The 21,392-nt window shown below is 47.7% G+C and overlaps 1 protein-coding gene across 1 annotated transcript in view; it reads left to right on the forward strand.

The window, feature by feature from the left end:
• The window catches only part of LOC127568037 (immunoglobulin gamma-1 heavy chain-like), a 76,783-nt gene that overhangs the window by 31,967 nt on the left and 23,424 nt on the right, over positions 1 to 21,392 (forward strand). Inside the window, exons 3-5 of the mRNA XM_052011286.1 lie at positions 10,452 to 10,796; positions 12,972 to 13,319; positions 17,324 to 17,668. Of these exons, the coding sequence (XP_051867246.1) occupies positions 10,452 to 10,796; positions 12,972 to 13,319; positions 17,324 to 17,668 (1,038 nt within the window). The remainder of the gene's footprint in view (positions 1 to 10,451; positions 10,797 to 12,971; positions 13,320 to 17,323; positions 17,669 to 21,392) is intronic.

A 21,392-nucleotide genomic window follows, 5' to 3' on the forward strand; every position in this document is an offset into this window, starting at 1 on the left:
GGAGGGTGGCAGGGTGGAGGGTGGCAGGGTGGTGGGTGGCAGGGGGGAGGGTGGCAGGGTGGCGGGGGGAGGGTGGGAGGGTGGTGGGTGGCAGGGTGGTGGGTGGCAGGGGGGAGGGTGGCAGGGTGGTGGGTGGCAGGGGGGAGGGTGGCAGGGTGGTGGGTGGCAAGGTGGTGGGTGGCAGGGGGGGAGGGTGGCAGGGTGGTGGGTGGCAGGGGGGAGGGTGGCAGGGTGGTGGGTGGGAGGGTGGTGGGTGGCAGGGTGGTGGGTGGGAGGGTGGTGGGTAGCAGGTGGTGGGTGGGAGGGTGGTGGGTGGCAGGGTAGTTGGTGGCAGGGTGGTGGGTGGCAGGGTGGTGGGTGGCAGAGTGGTGGGTGGCAGGGGGGAGGGTGGGAGGGTGGTGGGTGGCAGGGTGGTGGGTGGGAAGGTGGTGGGTGGGAGGGGGGAGGGTGGCAGGGTGGTGGGTAAGAGGGGGGAGGGTGTGGGGAAGGGGGGGTGGGGGTTACTTAAAGTGAGAGAATTCAATGTTCATGCCGTTAGGCTGCAAGGTTCCAAGATGGAAAATGAGGGGCTGTTCCTCCAGTTTGCACTTGGAATTGTCCTGGCAGTGGAGGAGGCCGAGGGCTGACATGTCAGTGACAGTGTGGGAGGGGGAGTTGAAGTGATTGGCAACGGGGAGATGCAGGTCGCGGTTACAGACAGAGTGCAGGTGTTCTGCGAAATGGTCACCTAGTCTGCGTTTGGTCTCACCAATGTAGAGGAGGCCACACTTGGAGCACTGAATGCAGTAGATGATAATTCTCAGATTCTCTGATTTCCCTTGGAGCGTCCAAAAAAAAATCAGCTTTGAATCAAATCAGTGACTGACCATCACATAGAACATCACAGCATTGGAACAGGCCCTTTCGCTCACAATGTCTCTGCCAATCTAAACCGATCCCATCCGCCTGCACACGATGCATATCCCTCAGTTCCCTGTCTGTTCATGTGTCTGTCTAGATGCCTCTTAAATGTTGTTATCATATCTGCTTCCACCGCCACCCCTGGCAGCCTGTTCCTAGCACCTCCCACTGTCTGTGTAAAAAAAACTTGCCTCATACATCTCCTTTAAACTTTCCCCCTCTCATCTTAAATCTATGCCCTCTGGGATTTGCCATTTTCACCCTGGGATAAAGATGTTGACTATATACCCTCTCTATGTTTCACATAATTTTATAAACTTCTATCAGGTCTCCCCTCAGCCTCCGCTTCTCCAGAGAAAACAATCCAAGTTAGTCCAACCTCTCCTTGTAACTAAAGCTCTCTAATTCAGGTGGCATCCTGGTGAACCTCTTCTGCATCCTCCACAACTTTCCTGTAATGTGACAACCAGAACTGCACACTAAATGTGGCCTAACCAAGGTTTTACACAGCTGCAATGTGACTTCTCGACTTTGATACTCAGCACCCTGACCAATGAAGGCAAGCATACGGTATGCATTCTTTACCACCCTATCTACCTGCATGGCCACTTTCAGTGAGCAATGAACTTGCACCCCAAGATCCCTCTGTACATCAATGCTCCTAATGATCCTGCCAGTTACTGTGTACTTTCCTCTTACATCTGACCTCCCAAAGTGCAACACCCCACACTTGTCCGGATTAAACTCCATCTGCCATTTTTCTGCCCATATCTGCAACAGATCGATATCCCTTTGTATCCTTTGACAATCTTCTGCACCGTCCACAATGCCACCAATTGGTAAATTTTTGTGTCATCTACAAACTTACAGATCATCCCACCTACATTGTCATCCAATATCACAAAGAACAGAGGCCCCAGTATAGTTCCTTTCGGAACACCACTGGTCAGAGAGCTCCAGCAGAGTAACACTCCTCCAACACTACTCTGTCCTCTATGGCCAAGCCAGCTTTGAATCCAATCTACCAAGTCTTCCAGATCAACCTACCATGAGGGACCTGGTCAAACGTTTTACTAAAGTTCATGTGGACAACATCCATCATCAGATCTTCTTTGACACCTCCTCTAAAAACTCAAACAAATTTGTAAGACATGACCTCAGCTGCACAAATCCATGCTGAGTCCCTCATACATCTATGCTTTTTCAAATGTAGGGAAATCCTGTCCCTAAGAATCTTCTCCAGTAATTTCCGTACCACTGATGTAAGGCTCACCAGCCTATAATTTCCTGGCCTGTCTCTACTGCCCTTCTTAAACTGAAGAACAACACTGCTTACTCTCCAATCCTCTGGGACCTCGCCTGTGGCTAAAGAGATACAAAGGTCTCTGTCAAAGCCTCAACAATGACTTGGATGAGGATGTGGAAGGGTGGGTTAGTAAGTTTGCTGATGATGCAAAGGTTGATGGAGTTGTGGATAGTGTAGAAGGTTGCTGTAGATTACAACAGGATATTGATAGGATGTAGAGCTGGGCTGAGAAGTGGCAGATGGAGTTCAACCCGGACAAAGTGGGAAGAGATACATTTCAGGAGATCGAATTTGAAGGCAAAATATAAGGTTAATGGCAGGACTCTTAGCAGTGTGGAGGAACAGAGGGATATTGGGGTCCATGTCCATAGATCCATCAAGGTTGCTGCGCAGGTCGATAGGGTTGTTAAGAAGGCATATGGTGTGTTGGCCTTCATTAGTCGGGGTATTGAGATCAAGAGCCGTGAGGTGATGTTGCAGCTCTATAGAACTCTGGTCAGACCACACTTGTAGTATTCTGTTCAGTTCTGGTCGCCTCAGTATAGGAAGGATGTGGAAGCTTTAGAGAGGGTGCAGAGGAGATTTACCAGGATGCTGCCTGGATTGGAGAGCATGTCTTATGAGGATAGGTTGAGTGAGCTATAGGGCTTTTCTCTTTGGAGAGAAGGAGGATGAAGCTGAGAACATTGTTGGTGAGGTTAATGTTCTAGAGCATGTTAATATCAAGAGAGAGGGTGTGTTGGAGCTGTTAGAAAATATTAGGACAGATAAGTCCCCGGGGCCTGACGGAATATTCCCCAGGCTGCTTCGTGAGGCGAGGGAGGAGATTGCTGAACTGTTGGTTAGGATTTTTGAGTCCTCGTTGTCCACGGGGATGGTACAGGAGGATTGGAGGGTGGTGAATGTTGTCCCCTTATTCAAAAAAGGTAGTAGGGATAGTCCAGGGAATTACAGACCAGTGAGCCTTACATCTGTGGTGGGTAAGCTGCTAGAAAGGATTCTAAGAGATAGGATCTATGAGCATTTAGAGACTCATGGACTGATTAGGGACAGCCAGCATGGCTTTGTGAAGGGAAGATCTTGTCTCACAAGCCTGATAGGGTTCTTTGAGGAGGTGACCAGGAAGATTGATGAGGGTAGTGCGGTAGATGTGGTCTACATGGATTTTGGTAAGGCGTTTGATAAGGTTCTGCATGGTAGGCTTCTTCAGATAGTCAAGAGGGCAAGGGATCCAGGGAGGCTTGGCTGTGTGGATTCAGAATTGGCTTGCCTGTAGAAAGCAGAGGGTTGTGGTGGAGGGAGTGCATTCGGATTGGAGGGCAGTGACTAGTGGTGTCCCGCAGGGATCGGTTCTGGGACCTCTACTTTTTGTGATATTTATTAACGACTTAGCTGAAGGGGTGGAGGGCTGGGTTAGTAAATTTGCAGATGACACAAAGATCGGCGGTGTTGTGGATAGTGTGGAGGGCTGTCAAAGCTTACAGAAGGATATTGATAGGAGGCAGAGCTGGGCTGACAAGTGGCAGATGGATTTCAGTCCGGAGAAGTGTGAGGTGGTACACTTTGGAAGGACAAACTCCAAGACAGAGTACAAGGTAAATGGCAGGATTCTGGGCAGTGTAGAGGAGCAGAGGGATCTGGGGGTTCATAACCACAGATCTCTGAAAGTTGCCTCACAGGTGGATAGGGTAGTTAAGAAAGCTTATAGGATGTTAGTTTTCATAAGTCAGGGGATTGAGCTTAAGAGCCGTGAAGTAATGATGCAGCTTTACAAAACTCTGGTTAGGCCACACTTAGAGCACTGTGTCCAGTTCTGGTCGCCTCATTATAGGAAGGATGTGGAGGCGTTGGAGAGGGTGCAGAGGAGATTTACCAGGATGCTGCCTGGATTAGAGAGTATGGATTATGAGGAGAGACTAAAGGAGCTAGGGCTTTACTCATTGGAGAGAAGGAGGATGAGGGGAGACATGATAGAGGTGTACAAGATATTGAGAGGAATAGATAGAGTGGGCAGCCAGCGCCTCTTTCCCAGGGCACCAATGCTCAATACAAGAGGACATGGCTTTAAGGTAATGGGGGGGAAGTTCAAGGGAGATGTCAGAGGTAAATTTTTCATTCAGAGAGTGGTTGGTGCATGGAATGAGCTGCCTGGGGTGGTGGTGGAGGCTGATACGTTGGTCAAGTTCAAGAGATTGTTAGATAAGCATATGGAGGAATTTAAGATAGAGGGATATGTGGGAGGAAGGGGTTAGATAGTCTTAGGTGTGGTTTGAAGGGCGGCACAACATGGTGGGCCGAAGGGCCTGTATTGTTCTAAAGAGCAAAAGAATACAATGAGAAGTGACTTGATAGAGGTGTAAAAGATGATGAGGCATAGGTCGAGTGGACAGTCAGAGACATTTCCCAGGGCAACAATGGCTAACATGAGGGGACATAATTTTAAGGTGATTGGAGGAAGGTATAAGGGGGATGTCAGGGGTAAGTTTTTTACACAGAGAGTGGTGGGTGCGTGGAACGCACTGCCTGCAGAGGTTGTGGGGGCAGATACATTAGGGACATTTAAGAGATTCTTAGATACATGAATGATAGAAAAGTGGGGGGCTATGTGGGAGGGAAGGGTTAGATAGATCTTAGAGAAGGATAAAATGTCAGCACAACATTGTGGGCTGAAGGGCCTGTACTGTGCTGTAGTGTTCTATGTTCAATCTCCTGTCTTGCCTCTGTCAATAACCTGGGATAGATCCTGTCAGGCCCAGGGGACTTAATGTTCTTCAATAGACCCAACACCTTCTCCTCAATCTTAACATGCCCTAAAATATTAGCATACCCCTCCCTAATCTTGCTGTCTCTGAGGTAGACAATACCAAAGCTTCATTACCCCCCGCACAAAATATTTATTCTCCCCTCGGACTATACAGCCAACCCATTATCCCGAGTCCCTTTCTTTCTAATTCCAGGCTCCACAGCCTGAGCAAACAAATTCCTTGTCAATTTATTGCATTTATCTGAGCTCCATTGATTAGTGACATCAAATTTCTATTCATAGGCCAACATGTTCATCCTAGAAATCATAGTCACAGTGGCACAGAAGTCTCCCAGGGCACAGAAGGAGCCCAACTGGCCCATCAACTCCATGACTGGACAGGAGCTGTCCGGTCAGTCCCATTCCCACAGAGGGAAACAGGAGTTGTCCAAATGTTCCCTCGAGCCAGTCCGACCATTCACTAAAATCATGGCTGACCTGAACTTGACCTCAGTTCCACTTTGCTGTCAATTCTCCATAACCTTTGATACTCCTATAGATCAAAGGAATGTCTATCTCCACCTTGAATATTGAGTCATAGAGGTATACAGCACAGAAACAGGCCCTTCGGCCCTACCAGTCCATGCTGACCATTGCCTTCTTGAGCTAGTCCCATAGCCCTGCATTTTCCCAAATCCTTCTCAATCTTTCCTATCTGTGAATCTGTCCAAGTGTCTTTTAATATACCCACCACCCTCTGTGTGAAAAACTTGCCCCTCAGGTCCCATCCCACCTCTCCTCCCCTCCCACTATTTTATAGATCATGTCTGACAAATCTTTTGGAATTTTTCGAAGAGGTAACCAAGGGGATAGATGAGGGCAGGGCAGTGGATGTAGCCTATATGGACTTTAGTAAGTCCTTTGACAAGGTCCCACATGGCAGGCTGATCTGGAAGGTTAGGTCACATGGGAGTCACGGGGAGGTAGCGAGGTGGATTCACAATTGGCTCGATGATAGGAAGCAGAGAGCGATGGTTGAAGGTGGATTCTCCGACTGGAGGCCAGTGACCAGTGGGTTGCCCGGGGTCTGTGTTGGGGCCTCTGTTATTCATTATGTATGTAAATGATTTGGGTATGAATGTACATGGCACGATCAGCAAATTTCTGAAGATACTAAATAAGGGGTCTTGTTGATAATAAATCAAGTTACAATGAATTACGAAGAGATCTTGATCAGTTGGGGAGATGGGCTGAGGAATGGCAAATGGATTTCAACAGATAAGTATGTGGTGATGCATTTTGGACAGTCAAACTAGGCTCGGACTGATGACAGGGCATCAACGAGTGTGCTGGAACAGAGGGACCTGAGAGTACAAGTTCACAGTTCACTGAAAGCCACCGCGCAAGTCGACAGTGTGGTGAAGGAGGTGTTTAGCTCACTGGCCTTCAGTCAGGACACTGAGTTTAGGTGTAGGGACATTATGTTGCAGTTACATAAGTCGTTGGTGAGGCCGCACTTGGAGCACTGTGTACAGTTTTGGTACCCTGTTATAGGCAAGACATTGTCAAGCTGGAGTGGTTGCAGAAGAGATTTACAAGGTGCTGCATCGACTAGAGGGTCTGAATTATAGGGAGAGGTTGGCCACGCTGGATCTTTATTCCTTGCAGCATAACAGAATGAAGGGTGACCTCATAGAAGTTTATAAAATTGTGAGGCACAGATACAAGAGGGGAGAGATTTAAAAGAGACCTGAGGGGTAACTTCTTCACACAGAGGGTGGTGAGTACCTGGAACGAGCTGCCAGAGGAGGTGATCGAGGTGGGTACAACTGCAGCATTTAAGGGGCATTTGGACAGGTTCATGGAGGGGAGGGGCTTGGAGGGTTAGGGGCCAAACACGAGCAACTGGGACTAGCAGGGAGAATGTTGAGGTCGGCATGGACCAGTTGGACCGAAGGGCCTGTTTTCATGCTGTATTACTTTACTACTGACTCTATGTACCTCTGACATGGGGAAAAGTTTAATGCATCTATACCTCTCATATTTTATATCCCTCAATCACATTCCCTCTTAACCTCCTCTGCTCCAGGGAGAACAGACTCAATGTCTTCTGGCACTCCCCATAACTGAACTGTTCCATCCCAGGTAACAGCCTGGTGAATGACCTTGACACCCTCTCCACTGCGTTCACATCCTTCCTATACCTTGGTGACCAGTGCTCCAGCTGAGGTCTGGCCAAGGATATATAAAGTTGGACATAAGCTCCCTACTTCTGTGTTTGGTGCCCCAACTAATGAAGGCCGGTATCCTGGATGCCTTCATAACCCATTATACATATTGCCACCTTCAAGGATCTATGGACATACACCAAGTTCCCTCTGTTCCTCAATATTCCCAAGGATACTATAATTTATGGTGCATGTTCTAGCTTCCTCATTGGAGCTCCAAAAATGCATCACCTCACACTTGTCTGGATTAAACTCCATCTTTCATTTCTCATCCCATTTCACCGACGCATCAACATCTGTCTGCAGCTTAAGACCACCCTCCATCCTATCAACAACTCTGCCAATCTTCGTGTCATCCGTGAACTTACTGAACCTGGTGTGACAAAACTTCCAAATTGGCTAAAGCAGCGTTTCCTATGCAGAGTGCTTCAAATCATTGCATTGCCACCACTTCCTACAATAACACTACATGACTTGCTGCAAACCACTTTATTTTATGTATTTCATGGTGCTGAGTCGTTTGGTAACATCCAAGTCATTCATGTATATTATAAACAGCAAGGATCCTTGTGGAACACCACTAGTCACAGGCATGCAACCCTCTCCATCACTCTCTATCTCCTAACACCAAGTCAATTTTATTGAAGAGTACAGCAGAGGAACAGGCCCTTCAGCCCACCATGTGCCAAACTAATTTAACTAATGACATCTACCTTCTACCTGCACATGGTCCATCTCCCTCCATCCTCTGCACATCTATGGGTCTAAAAGCCTCTTAAACATCTCAATCGTATCTGCTTCCACCACCACCCCTGGCAGCACATTCCAGGCATCCATTACCCTCTATGTAAGAAAACTTGCCCCGCACATCTCCTTTGAACTTTCCCCCTCTCGCCTTAAATGCACGCCCTCTGGTATTTGACATTTCAACCCTGAGAAAAAGATACCGGCTGTCTATGCCTCTCATAATCTTATAAACTTCTATCAGGTCTCCACTCAGCTTCTGCTGCTCCAGAGAAAACAGCCCAAGTTTGTCCAACCTCTCCTTATACTACATGCCCTCTAATCCAGGCAGCATCCTGGCAAACCTCTTCTGCACCTTCTCCAAAGCCTCCACATCCTTCCTGTAACGGGGCGACCAGAAAAGAATACAATACTTCAGATGCAGCCTAACTAGAATTTTATAAAGCTGCAACATGACTTCCTAACTCTTGAACTCAATTCCTTGACTAATAAAGATAAGTATCCCAAACACCTTCTTTACCATGCTATCAACCTGTGCAACTGTCAGGGAGCTATGGACTTGGCCTAGAATTGCTCTGTACATCAACAAATGGATTGGATCCAAGTTGGATCCAGGTAACCAACTTTCCCTGGATCCCATGAGCCCTAACTTTTTGAACTAGTTCCCATATGGACCTTGTCAAAGGCCTTACTAAAGTCCATGTCTATCACGTCTCATCAACACATTGGTTACCACTTCAAAGAATTCAATCAAATTGGTCAGACAAGATCTGCCCCTGACAAAGCCATGCTGGCTGTCTCTCATTAGTCCCTGCCTTTCCAATAGATCATTAATTCACTCCCTCAGAGTTTTTTCCAATATCTTCCCTACCACTGATGTTAGGCTCATAGGTGTTGATTTACCAGGCTTTTTGCTGCTTCCGTTCTTGAAGTGGAGCTCTTCACTTGAACTTGTCACTGAATTGGTAAATTGGTTTATTATTGTCACATGTACCGAGGTACAGTGGAAAACTTTGTTTTGCATGCCGTCCATACAGATCATCACATCAGTGCATCGAGGTAGTACAAGGCAAAACAATAACAGAAAGCAGAATAAAGTGTTACAGTTACAGGGAAAGTGCAGTGCAGGCAGACAGTAAGGTGCAAGGTCATAACGAAGTAGATTGTGAGATCAATAGTCCATCTTATCATACTGAGGGACCATTCAATAGCTGTAGAACAGTGAGATAGAAGCTGTCCTTGAGTCTGGTGGTACGTGCTTTCAGGCTTTTGTATCTTCTGCCTGAGAGGAGTGAAGGGAGAAGAGAGAATGTCTGGGGAGGGTGGGGTCTTTGATTTTGCTGGCTGTTTTACCGAAGCAACGAGGTGTAGACAGTGCATGGAGGGGAGGCTGGTTTCCGTGATGTGCTGGGCTGTATCCACAGCTCTCTGCAGTTTCTTGCAGTCCTGGGCAGAGCAGTTGCCATACCAAGCCATGATGCATCCAGATGCCTTCTAAGGTGTATCTATAAAAATTGGTGAGGGTCAATGGAGACATGCTGAATTTCCTTCAGCCTCCTGAGGAAGTCGAGGTGCTGGTGAGCTTTCTTGGCCGGGGTGTCTACGTGGTTGGACCAGGACAGGCTATTCGTGATGTTCACTCCCAGGAACTTGAAGCTCTCAACCTCAGCATCATTGATGCAAAAACAACATCGTGTGCACCACCCCTTTCCTGAAGTCAATGAGCAGCTCTTTTGCTTTACTGACACTGAGGGAAAGGTTGTTGTCATGACACCATGTTACTAGGCTTTCTACCTCCTTCCTGTACCCCGACTGCAACTTCAGCAATTGGAAATCTCCTTTGCAAATATTGATGAAAGGTATTCAGTTAGTTCCTCACCTCTACATTCTGGTTCCACACACAGATTTCCTGTTGTCCTTAATGGGCCCTACTTTTACCTTGCTTACTCCTTTCCCCTCAGTATGCCGATAGAGTGTCTTTGGATTTACTTTAATCCTGTGTGCCTGTGATTTCTTGTGACCCCCCTCTTTGCCCTGATAGTTTCTTTTTTTAAGAGCCTCCTTACGTACCCTTGGCAGGCCTCCCCCATCGTTAATCCCTATAGCTGCCATATGCTTCCTTTTCTCTTTTTATCCAATGCTCAGTATCCCTCGACATCCACGTTTTCCCTATATTTGTTACCTTCACAGGAACATGTTGGGCCCTGAACCCTCACTATTTCTCCTTTGAATGCTGCCCACTGTGCAGTTATCGACTACCTGCAAGTCATCCCTACCAATCTACTATTATTCCAAACAAATGAATGACCTTGTATTTTCCCACATTAAACTCCAACTATCCCCTTTTTGCCAATTTGCCCGAGTACTCAATGTTCAGATCAACTGGAGTATCATTTTAATATCAGAAGCAATGAAGCCCTTGTGCTTTCACCAAAAGTCATGTAACAACGAAAGATGATTGCATTTCACATTGAAAAATATATAGCAGCCTGCAAGCCAGTTTTTAAGTTATTGATATTCTCCCTTTAAGGTGCAGATGTTCCTGTCCTTATGCAGTCGCCGAGCCTGGAGCGTGTCACTGAGGGTCACACGGCGCGGTTATGGTGCACCATGACCAGAGCCAGAGTGGAAGACACCGACGTCCACTGGTACCGGAAACTACCCGAGCAGGACTTGGAGTGGGTTTCAACACATGAGGCAGGAGGCAGGCTCGCAGTGGGACCAGGTTTCAAGGAGAGGTTCCAGCCCTCCAGGGACACCTCCAATAGCAGCTTCATCCTGACTGTCACAGACGTGAAGCCCAGTGACTCTGCCGTCTATTACTGCACAGTGTGGGGAGACATCAGCGGGAACGGAACCCAGCTCGTCGTAACCAGTGAGTACAAATTATATTTATTCACCAGCGTGTTATTGCATTGGGAGTTATTCCACCACCATTCACTTCCTGTGGATGGGTACGTGTACTGAAGAACAGATGATTCTATCAGGAGCCCTATCACTAGGCCACAATCCAAAGCACTGTGGCCCCTCATTAATGGGTGGTGAGCACTGATGTGCTCACTGATTGTCTGCTCTCTGTGTCAAGTTGGATTTTTGAAAATTAATTTGATCATGGAGCGTGTTATCATAGTGGAGAAAACTAGAAACGTTGTTCTGTGTTCAGACTAAGAGCTGGGCCCTGCTCACAGGTGCTTGACTGAAAACCCAGGAGAAGAGAACTCCAGCTGGTCATAGTTCTGATGAACCAACTCTCCCTCCTCATTTAAACCATGAAATATTGATAATTCTACCACTCATGTAGCAGAAACAACCAACAAATACCCAGCCCTGGCAGTAACATCAGGGGCACTAGGATTGGCAGGGAAGAAACAGGCTCCACATTGTGCATCTGTGTCCTATGCTGGTGGGAGTCTCTTCAAGATTGATCACTGCTTGTTACACTTAAGGACAGCTTGAGGACTGGTTTTCCTTTGTATTAATAGTCTATACCCTATAACTCCTGGTTCTAGCTGTTTCTCTGTAACAATGGATAAGGGACATTTAGTGTGGGGTATGCAGGAATGGGTGCTAGGACCTACCTGTTCACAATCAATACCAAGATTTGGACGAGGAAACCAAGTGTATCATATCCAAGTTAGCTGGTGGCAATGTGAATTGTGAGGAGAATGCAGAGAGGCTGCAGAGGATACAGATGTAAAAAGAGCAAGGACAAGCCAGGTGGAATGAAACGTGGGAAAATGGAGTCATCCACTTCTGTTGGAAAAATAGAAATGCAGGTAGGTGTCATAAAACTGGTCAACATGTAGAAACATAGAAACATAGAAAACCTACAGCACAATTCAGGCCCTTTGGCCCACAAAGCTGTGCCGAACATGTCCCTACCTTACAGACCCATAGCCCTCTATTTTTCTCAGCTCCATGTACCTATCCAAAAGTCCGTCAAGAGACCCTATCGTATCCGTCTCCACCACGTAGGTAGGGTGAGTTAGGAAGGCAAACAATATGTTAACCTTTATTACAAGATTTGGCTGAAAAGGGTAAAGATGTCTTTGCAGGAATTATGAAAGGTTCTAAGGAAGGATAAACATCAGATGAGGGGAGGTTCACCAGACTGATTCCTGGTGTGAGAGAATTGTCCTTGAGAGAAGCTACAGGCAAATTAGACCTGTATTTAACAAGTGATCTTTTCTGAAACATACAACATTCTTACAGCACTTGCAGGAAAGAGATTTCCCGTGTTTGGGGTGCCAAGAACCAGAAACCACACATTTTAAAATAAGAACAGAAAAAGATGTTGCAATCTGGAGCGAAAAGCAAACTGTTGGAGGACCTCAGTGGGTCAGCCAGCATCTGTGGAGACAGAGGGATAGCTGCCATTTCAGCTTGAGGACTGTGAGTGCAGAGGGGAGATCTACACCCGAAACATCGATCATCCCTCTGCCTCCACAGATGCTGGCTGACCTACTGAGGTCCTCCTGCAGTTTGCTTTTTGCTCCAGATTGCAACATCTTCAGTCTCTCATGTCTCCACCTTAAAATAAGAGATCATCCATCCCAGAACAGGGCTGAGAAGAAATGTTGTGAATTGGGAATTCTCCACACAAGAGGCCTTTCGAGGCTCAGTTACTAAACACATTCAAGTCAGAGATTGATTTTTTTTTAATATTGAGGGAATAACAGAATATAGGGTTAGTACAGGAAAGAAGCGCTGGGTGAAATGATCAGCCGTGACCTCACTGAGTGGCAGAGCAGGCAGCAGGAGCTAATTACCCTTGCTCTAGTTTTGTTAAGCTCTTCTCTTCATCATTACTTATTAACAGGTGCAAAACGGCGTGCCCTGCTCTTCAGGGCCCCCTCCAAACTATACAGCTCCCACGAATAAATGGCTGTCAAGCCTTCAGAGCCATCCAGATACTGATACCTTCAGTCTGAGAAAAGAGCTGGAAATTATTCTTGGGGCTAAAATTTATTCACATTTTAGAAATTGTTAAGTGCTGGAGAAATATCCTGCCTTGTATTGAGCTATATATATATATATATCCAACACACAGATCCCCTGGATGATCCTGTCCTTATCCAGTATCCACCATTCAGCAGAGTGCTAGAGGGTGTAACTGTCCAGTTGCAATGTGCCTTGTACAATGCCAGTGTGAATGACACCGATGTCCACTGGTACCACCAGCGACCTGGGAACAACAGCGAGTGGGCGATGAGCCACTTTGTGGACGGCAATGTTAACAAGTCCTCGTGTATCTCTGACCGTTTTAAGTCTTACAGGAATTTCACAAGTAACAGTTACATTCTGAGCATCACCAATGTGTCCATTAGTGACACTGCTGTCTACAACTGCAGTGTGTGGAATTACATCTATGGAGCAGGAACCCAACTCAATGTAACTGGTAAGTCAACGGCAGTTTACACTGACAATAACAGCACAGAGCATCAGGCCATTGTCTCCCGCACTATCACTGACCTCATCATCTCCGGAGATCTCCCCTCTACAGCCTCCAACCTTATAGTTCCCCTACCCCACACTGCCCATTTCTACCTCCTACACAGGATCCACAAACCCAACTGCCCCGGTAGGCCCATTGTTTCTGCCTGCTCCTGCCCCACTGAACGTGTCCTCATACCTTGACTCCATTTAGTTCCACTTAGTCCAGTCCCTTCCCACCTACGTCCGTGACACTTCACGTGCCCTCCATCACTTCAACAACTTCCAGTTCCCCAGCCCTGACCACCTCATCTTCACCATGGACGTCAGTCTCTGTACACCTCCATCCCCCATCAGGAAGGGCTTGAGGTTCTGCTTCTTTCTTGATAACAGACCCAACCAGTTCCCCTCCACCCTCACCCTCCTCCGTCTGACGGAACTGGTTCTCACCCTCAACAACTTCTCTTTCAGCTCCTCCCACTTTCTCTGAACTAAAGGTGTAGCCATGGGCACTCGCACGGGCCCAGATATGCCGGCCTCTTCGTTGGCTATGCAGAACAGTCCATGTTCCAAGCCTACACCGGTAACGCCCCCCAACTCTTTCTCTGCTACATTGACGACTGCATTGGGGCCGCTTCCTGCACCCGTGCTGAGCTCAGCAATTTCATCAACTTTGCCTCCAACTGCCCCCCTGCCCTCAGATTCACTTGGTCCGTCTCCGACACCTCTCTCCCCTTTCTGGATCTCTCTGTCCCCATCTCCGGAGACAGATTAACCACGGACATCTTCTACAAACCCACTGAGTCCCACAGTTACCGTGACTACACCTCTTCCCACCCTGTCACTTGTAAGGACACCATCCCCTTCTCCCAGTTCCTCCGCCTCCACCGCATCTCCCATGATGAGTCTTTCCACTCCAGGGCATCAGAGATGTCCTCCTTTTTCAGTGACCGGGGTTTCCCTTCCCCACCACCAATGCTGCCCTGACCCGTATCTACTCCACTTCTCACACATCTGCCCTCACCCCTCCCTCCCGACATAACAGGGACAGGGCTCCCCTTGCCCTCACCTACCACCCCACGAGCCTCCACATCAAACACATCATTCTCCGCAACTTCCGCCACCTCCAACGGGATCCCACCACCAGGCACATCTTCCCCTCACCCCCTCTCTCTGCTTTCCGCAGGGATTGTTCTCTCTGCGACTCCCTTGTCCACTCGACCCTCCCCACCGATAACCCCCCTGGCACTTATCCCTGCAACCGCATCGTGCTACACCTGTCCCTACACCTCCTCCCTCACCACCATTCAGGGTCCAAGACAGTCCTTCCAGGTGAGGCAGCGCTTCACATGTGAACCCGAGGGGGTCATTTATTGCCTCCGGTGCTCCCGATGTGGGCTCCTCTACATCGGTGAGACCCGACGCAGATTGGGTGACCGCTTCGTCGAGCACCTTCGCTCTGTCCACCACAACAGCCAGGACCTCCCGGCGGCCACCCACTTCAATCCACATCCCACTCCCACACTGACATGTCTGTCCACGGCCCCCTCTACTGCCACATTGAGGCCAGGCACAGGTTGGAGGAACAACACCTCATATTCTGCCTCGGGCGTCTCCAACCCGATGGCCTCAACATCGATTTATCTAACTTCCAGTAACCCCTCCCCTCCCTCCTTTTTTTATCCCTTCCTTTCCCTCCCCAACCCTTATTCTTGTGGCCCCCTCCCCCTTTTCCCACCCTCATGACCTGCCCATCTATTCCCCACCTCCTTCCCTTTATTCAGCGGTCCACCGCCCTCTCCGAACAGATTTCTTTTTTCTTCAGCCCTTTGCCTCTTCCGTCTCCCACCTCTGCCCCCCCCCCCACCCTCCTACCTTCCCCCTCTCACCTGAACTCACCTGTCCCCTGCCTGCGTGTGCTCATCCCCCTCCCCCCACTTTGCTATTCTGGCTTCTGCCCTCTTCTTTTCCAGTCCTGAGGAAGGGTCTCGGCCCGAAACATCGACTGTTTATTTCCCTCCACAGATGCTGCCCGACCCGCTGAGTTCCTCCAGCAGTTTTTGTGTATTGATCCAGATTCCAGCATCTGCAGAATCTCGTGTCTCTGTGTGTGTACCTGCAATCTTCCTACATATTTGCTCTTCTAATTTCCACTGACTAGTGAGGGGACTATAGTATAATTCCATCAAAGTGATAATCCCTTTAGTTCTGAGTTCAGTTCATAGCCTCACTGGACGTTGCCCCAGGAACGTGCCGTGAGATTTTCCCTAATCAATATCACGGCTCCCTTTCATTTCTTACCTCCACCTGTAGCATCTGAACCCCAGGACATTCAGCTGCCAGTCCTGTTTAGAAGCTTTTTTTAAATGTTCCTTGATAGACTGCTTTTGTATTGCAATTTCCTTCTCCCTCGTTGGGAACACTTCAGAAATTAACAATCTCAACCTTATTGCTTTGTTGACAACATCATAAGCCGTTTCTCTTTGACCTTTTAACCACAGAACCATAGAACCATACAGCACAAAACAGGCCCTTCGGCCCACCATGTTGTGCCGTCCATCAGACCACCCTCACACTGTCTAACCCTTTCCTCCCACATATCCCTCTATCTCACATTACTTTTTTCAAGACTGGGCCACCTTTGCTATTTTGCCTTAAGAGGTTACATATTACATACACAATGTGTATGAATTCTTTGAAGCTTGCTGCTTGCTTCAGACCTTTGAGTTCAGTCTCCCAGTCTAAGATGACCAACTCGCATCTCGTGCCTACACAGTTTGCTTTTTTCAGATCTAACGTCCTACTTTCAGATTGAACTAAATCACTTACAACTTTTAAACTACCAGATCATTAATTAACCCTTTTTCATTACGCAGTCTTGTTCTAAAATAGCCTATCCCCTTGTTGGTTCTTCAACGTTTTGAACTAGAACACAATGTCTCATGAATTCATCCTCCACAATGTTCCAGCTAAAATGGTTTGCCCAGTCCCAACATAGATTAAAAACCCCATGTTTATAATGAGAAGAAATTTCTTCACCCAAAGCATGGTGAATCTTTGGAATTCACTGCACGACTGGACTGTGGAGCTTCCATCACTGAGTGCGTCGGTTTTTTGATGTTTGATGAATCAAGCAGCGTGGGCTTAGTGCAGAAAAGTGAGAGTCGGTGAAAGATCATCTGTGATCTTACCCAATGGTGTAGCTGGCACGAGGGCCAAACGGTCTACTCCTGTTTTTACTTGTTATATTCTTATGTATTATTCCTTTACTTATTTCCCGATTTATACGAAGCCCTGTATGGGGGGGCTTCCATCAATTCCCACCACTGTCCTCTTACACTTATAGGGACATGTTGAACCTGAAGCCTTACGTTCTCACTTGTAAAAGCCTCTCCCATCAAAAGTCACTCCCCCCTCCATCAGCTGTTCCCAATCTACCTTCTCACAGCTCCCGTCGGGCAGGAGGTACAGAAGCCTGAAGTCCCACACCACCAGTTTCAGGAACAGCTACTTCTCTTCAACCATTCAGTTCTTGAACCAACCGGCACAACCCTAATCACCACAGTTTAACAACACTGTGACCACATTGATCACTTTGCATTAAAATGGACTTTGTTTTTCTTTTGTTCTAATTGTGTTCTTTCTTGTAAAAAAAATGTCTAATTTATGTTTTCCTTGAGAATGCTGCTTATCTGATGCTGTGTGCCTGTGATGCTGCTGCGTAAGCTTTTCATTGCACCTGTGCACACATGGACTTGTGTAGATGACAATAAACTCAACTTTACTGCTTTTAAGCATGAGAAGGGCTATTTCTGTGCTGTACAATTCAAAGACTCTAAGTAAAAGGATTCCATGGTGCATGATACATATAGCTAAAGCAATTCTACAAATTTAATATTAGAATCCGTTCACTCTTTTAGAGATAGTTATGCAGAAGGATGTAAGGTAATTGATATTTTCCCTTTAAAGATGCAAATCCTCCAATCCTTATCCAATCCCCAAGCCTGGAGCATGTCACTGAGAGTCAATCGGCGTGGTTAGAGTGCTCCATGAAGAACGTTGCAGTGGGAGACACCGACGTCCACTGGTACCGGAAACTACCCGGGCAGGACATGGAGTGGGTGTTAACACACGAGGCAGGAAAGAGCATACGAAGGAGACCAGGTGTCACTGAGAGGTTCCTGCCCTACAGGGACACCTCCAATAACAGCTTCATCCTGACAGTCACAGACGTGGTGCTCAATGACTCTGCCGTCTATTACTGCACAGTGTGGGGAGACATCAGCGGGAACGGAACCCAACTCATTGTCATTAGTAAGTTCAGCTTACACAATGCTAATTGATCTCCAGTAGAGCATGGGCTGGGACAGCAGTTTTGCAAATTCATTTGTTTTAACCTATGTGGTGTTTAAGTATTTTTAAAAATGCAAAAGATATTAAATCTTTTAGTTTTCATAAACTTTTCCACGCTTTCATCTAATGAATTCAAAACTTAAAATCTGCAGATCCCACAATACTGGGGAGACCAAAAACACGTCCAACAACTATCTTGTGGGACATCCCTTTTCAGTCTGGTGTCCTGACTCCAAGCTTGCAAATACCCTTCACCTATAGCCCAATGGTCTGGACATGCTATGCTGGTGCCAGAAGTGTGGCGACACTTGCGGGCTGCCCCCAGAACACTCTTCACATTTCACTGTGTGTTTCGATGTACACGTGACTAATAAAGATCTTATCTTATCTTACCTATCTCACACACACTTAACCCTACTAGGTCTCCTATCCCTCCCTTACCAAGCTTCACTTATCACCTTCCTCATCAGATTCCAGCAGGTGAAAGCTCTGTCTCCACCTCTCCCTCTCCCACCTGCCCCCTTTTCCCTCTCTCCTTATCTGTCTATTCTCATCACCCACCAGCTGCTGTCTTCCAATTCCACCCCTCATCCTCCCTCCTCACCTGGTTCCACCTGTCACCTACCAGCCCCTGCCTCACCCCTCCTATATACCGGCCATCTCCCCCCTACATTCACGGTCCTGAAGCAGGGTCTCAACCCAAAACATCGACCCTCCTCCCACCTCCACAGATCCTGCCTGGCCCACTGCAGTCTCTTGTGTCTCCTCGTCAACGGGAGAATTAAAGAACGAGAATAGAGTCAGAAGGACAGAGACAACAGAATGTAGGAGCTGTGAAAAGCAGAGGAGAAAGCATAAAACAGGGAGAAACAAACAGAAAAGGAGGAAACTAAAGCAATCACGCTGAGCCACTGTCACTGCCACTGATGATGGACACAGACAGAGAAACGAAGTTACTGAAGTTGTAGAGTCAGTGTTGGGTTCAGAAGGCTACGATGTGCCCAGAGGAAAGATGAGCTGCTGTTCCTCAACCTTGCATTGATCTACATTACTGTAGTGCACGAGGCCACAGACTGACCTGCCTGCCATTTCTGCTGCTCGGCATTTTGCAACTCCCATGTTCTTGTCTATGTTCTCGCTCTCTAACTGCTCCCATTCACTCACTGACCACATAACCTTATTTACAGTTTATCCCCAGTTTTATCAGAGACAGCCCGTCTCCCATCTTCCCTGCAGTTTAATGAGCTTCTTTTGTCTCCTTCCCAGTTGCGGCAGGGTTTCCTTATCCAGTATCCACCGGTCAATGAGGTACTCGTGCATGTAACCATCCAGTCGCAATGTACCTTTACAATCCCAGTGTAAGTGACACTGATGTCCACTGGTACCACCAGTAACCTGGGAACAATAGCAAGTGAGTTATGAACAGCACTATTAACAACTCCATTTTTGGAGCAACCATTGCCAAGAGCGGCAGTGTTTGAATTCTTAAGTGCAGTGTTGGAGAAATAAGTGCTGAGGCTCTAGCTCGAAAGGCTTCAGGTGAGGTCTGGTATGTCATTTCTAACTTTATTCTTTAGAATGAGTGTCATTGGAATGTCAGTTAGGGCCATGGCATGCTCCTCCTGCAGGATGCAGGAGATCAGGGAGACTCCCAGTGCCCTGAGGACTGCACCTGTGAGAGGTGTGTCCAGCTCTTGACTGATCGCATTAAGGAGCTGGAGCTGGAGCTGGAGCTGGAGCTGGAGCTGGAGCTGGAGCTGGAGCTGGAGCTGGAGCTGGAGGTACTTAGGATCGTCTGGGATGCCAACAGCATCATGGACAAGAGCTTCAGTGAGGTGGTCACACCTAAGGTATGGGCCGCAGATAGTTGGGTGACCACCAGGAAAGGTAAGGGTAAGAGAGACAGTGCAGGGTTCCCCTGTGGCCGTTCCCCTCAGCAACAAGTCTACCCCTTTGCATACAGCTGGGGGGGGGAGCAACCTTTCTGGGCACAGCAGCAGTAGCCAGGTTGGTGGCACTGAGACTGGCTCTGAGGCTCAGCAGGTAAGGGAGAAGTCAGGCAGGGAGGTAGTGATAGGAAACTTGACAGTTAGGGGGACAGACAGGAGATCTGTGGCCACAAAAGAGACACCAGGGTGATGTGTTGCCTCCCAGGTGCCAGAGTCCGGGATGTCCCGAAGCAGCTGCAGAACATTCTCAAGGGGGAGAATGAGCAGTACCAATTAGCAGTACTATGTCATTGATACAGTCCTGAACTGGGGCAGAACCAATTTTGGAGCCATTTGGCGGGATCTTGCAGAGGTTGTTTGGGTGAGATTGTTTGCAGGGAAAGGAGTGTCTGCCAAGTGGGAGGTGAAGAGTTCTGGGCCTGCGTGTTTCTGTTAGGGTGCAGGGCAAGGCTGGCAGGTTTCGGGAGAACGAGCAGGAGGCATACACTCTACATGAGCAATTGGGACCAAGTGAATCCCTTGACAAAAACAAAAAGTGTACAAGTGCACTTAAGAGAGAAGTTAGAAGGGCAAAAAGAGGATATGAGAAGGATCTGGCAGGAAAGATGGGGCAAAGTCCCAAGAGATTCTTTAGGTATATTAAGAGTAAAAGGGTGGCTAAGGAGAGAATAGATCCCCTTAAAGATCAGCATGCCCATTGTGTGTGGAACCAAAGGAAATGGGAGAGATTTTTAATGAATATTTCTCTTTAGCTTTTACTGTGAAGGAAATGATGGAAGCTAAGGAAATGGGGTAAATGAGCGGTGATGGCTTGGACCACATACGAATTAGCAGGGAGGAGGTACTGGAGGCCTTAAAGCGCATTAAGGTGGATAAATCCCCAGAGCCTGACCTGATGCATTCTTGGAATTTGTTGGAAGCTAGAGAAGAAATTGAGCAGGGCCTTGCGGAGATATTTGTTTCATCTCTGGCCACAGGTGAGGTTCCAGAGGACTGGAGAGTGTCGATTGTGGTGCCATTGTTTAAAAAGGATAGCCAAAACAAGCCAGGACACTACAGGCCGGTGAGTCTGGGTAAATTGGTGGAGCTGATTCTGAGGGACAGGATCGACCAACATTTTGAGACAAGGGCTGACTTAGGACAGTCAGTACGGCTTTGCTTATGGGAAGTTGTGTCTGACAAATCTCTTGGAGTTCTTCGAGGAGGTAACCAAGAGGGTAGATGAGGGTAGGGGATGTCGTCTATATGGACTTTAGCAAAGCCTTTTACAAAGTCCCTCATGGCAGGCTAGTCTGGAAGATTAGATCACATGGGATCCAGGGTGAGGTAGTGGATTGGATTCACAATTGGTTCAGTGCTAGGAAGCAAAGGGTGTTGGTTGAGGGACTGGAGGCTCGTGGCCAGTGGTGTACCACAGGGGTCGGTGCTTGTAATTTGTAATTTACATAAACGTACTTCTATGTCCCTCTGTTTCAGAACACTCCCCAGGGCCCCACCATTCGCTGTACAAGTCCTACTCTGGTTTGATCTCCCAAAATGCAATATCTCACATTTATCTGGATGGAAATCCATTTGCCAATCCTCAGCCCACATACCCAGCTGATCAAGATCCCCCTGTAATTTTTCATAACCTTCTACAATATCCACACCACCTATTTTAGTATCATGCACAAAGGTACTAACCATGCCTTGTACATTCACATCCAAATTACTGGTCGGCACGTTGGTCGGCATGG

Source organism: Pristis pectinata, chromosome 3, assembly GCF_009764475.1.
Source record: "Pristis pectinata isolate sPriPec2 chromosome 3, sPriPec2.1.pri, whole genome shotgun sequence".
In the NCBI taxonomy this organism is placed as follows: Eukaryota; Metazoa; Chordata; class Chondrichthyes; order Rhinopristiformes; family Pristidae; genus Pristis; species Pristis pectinata.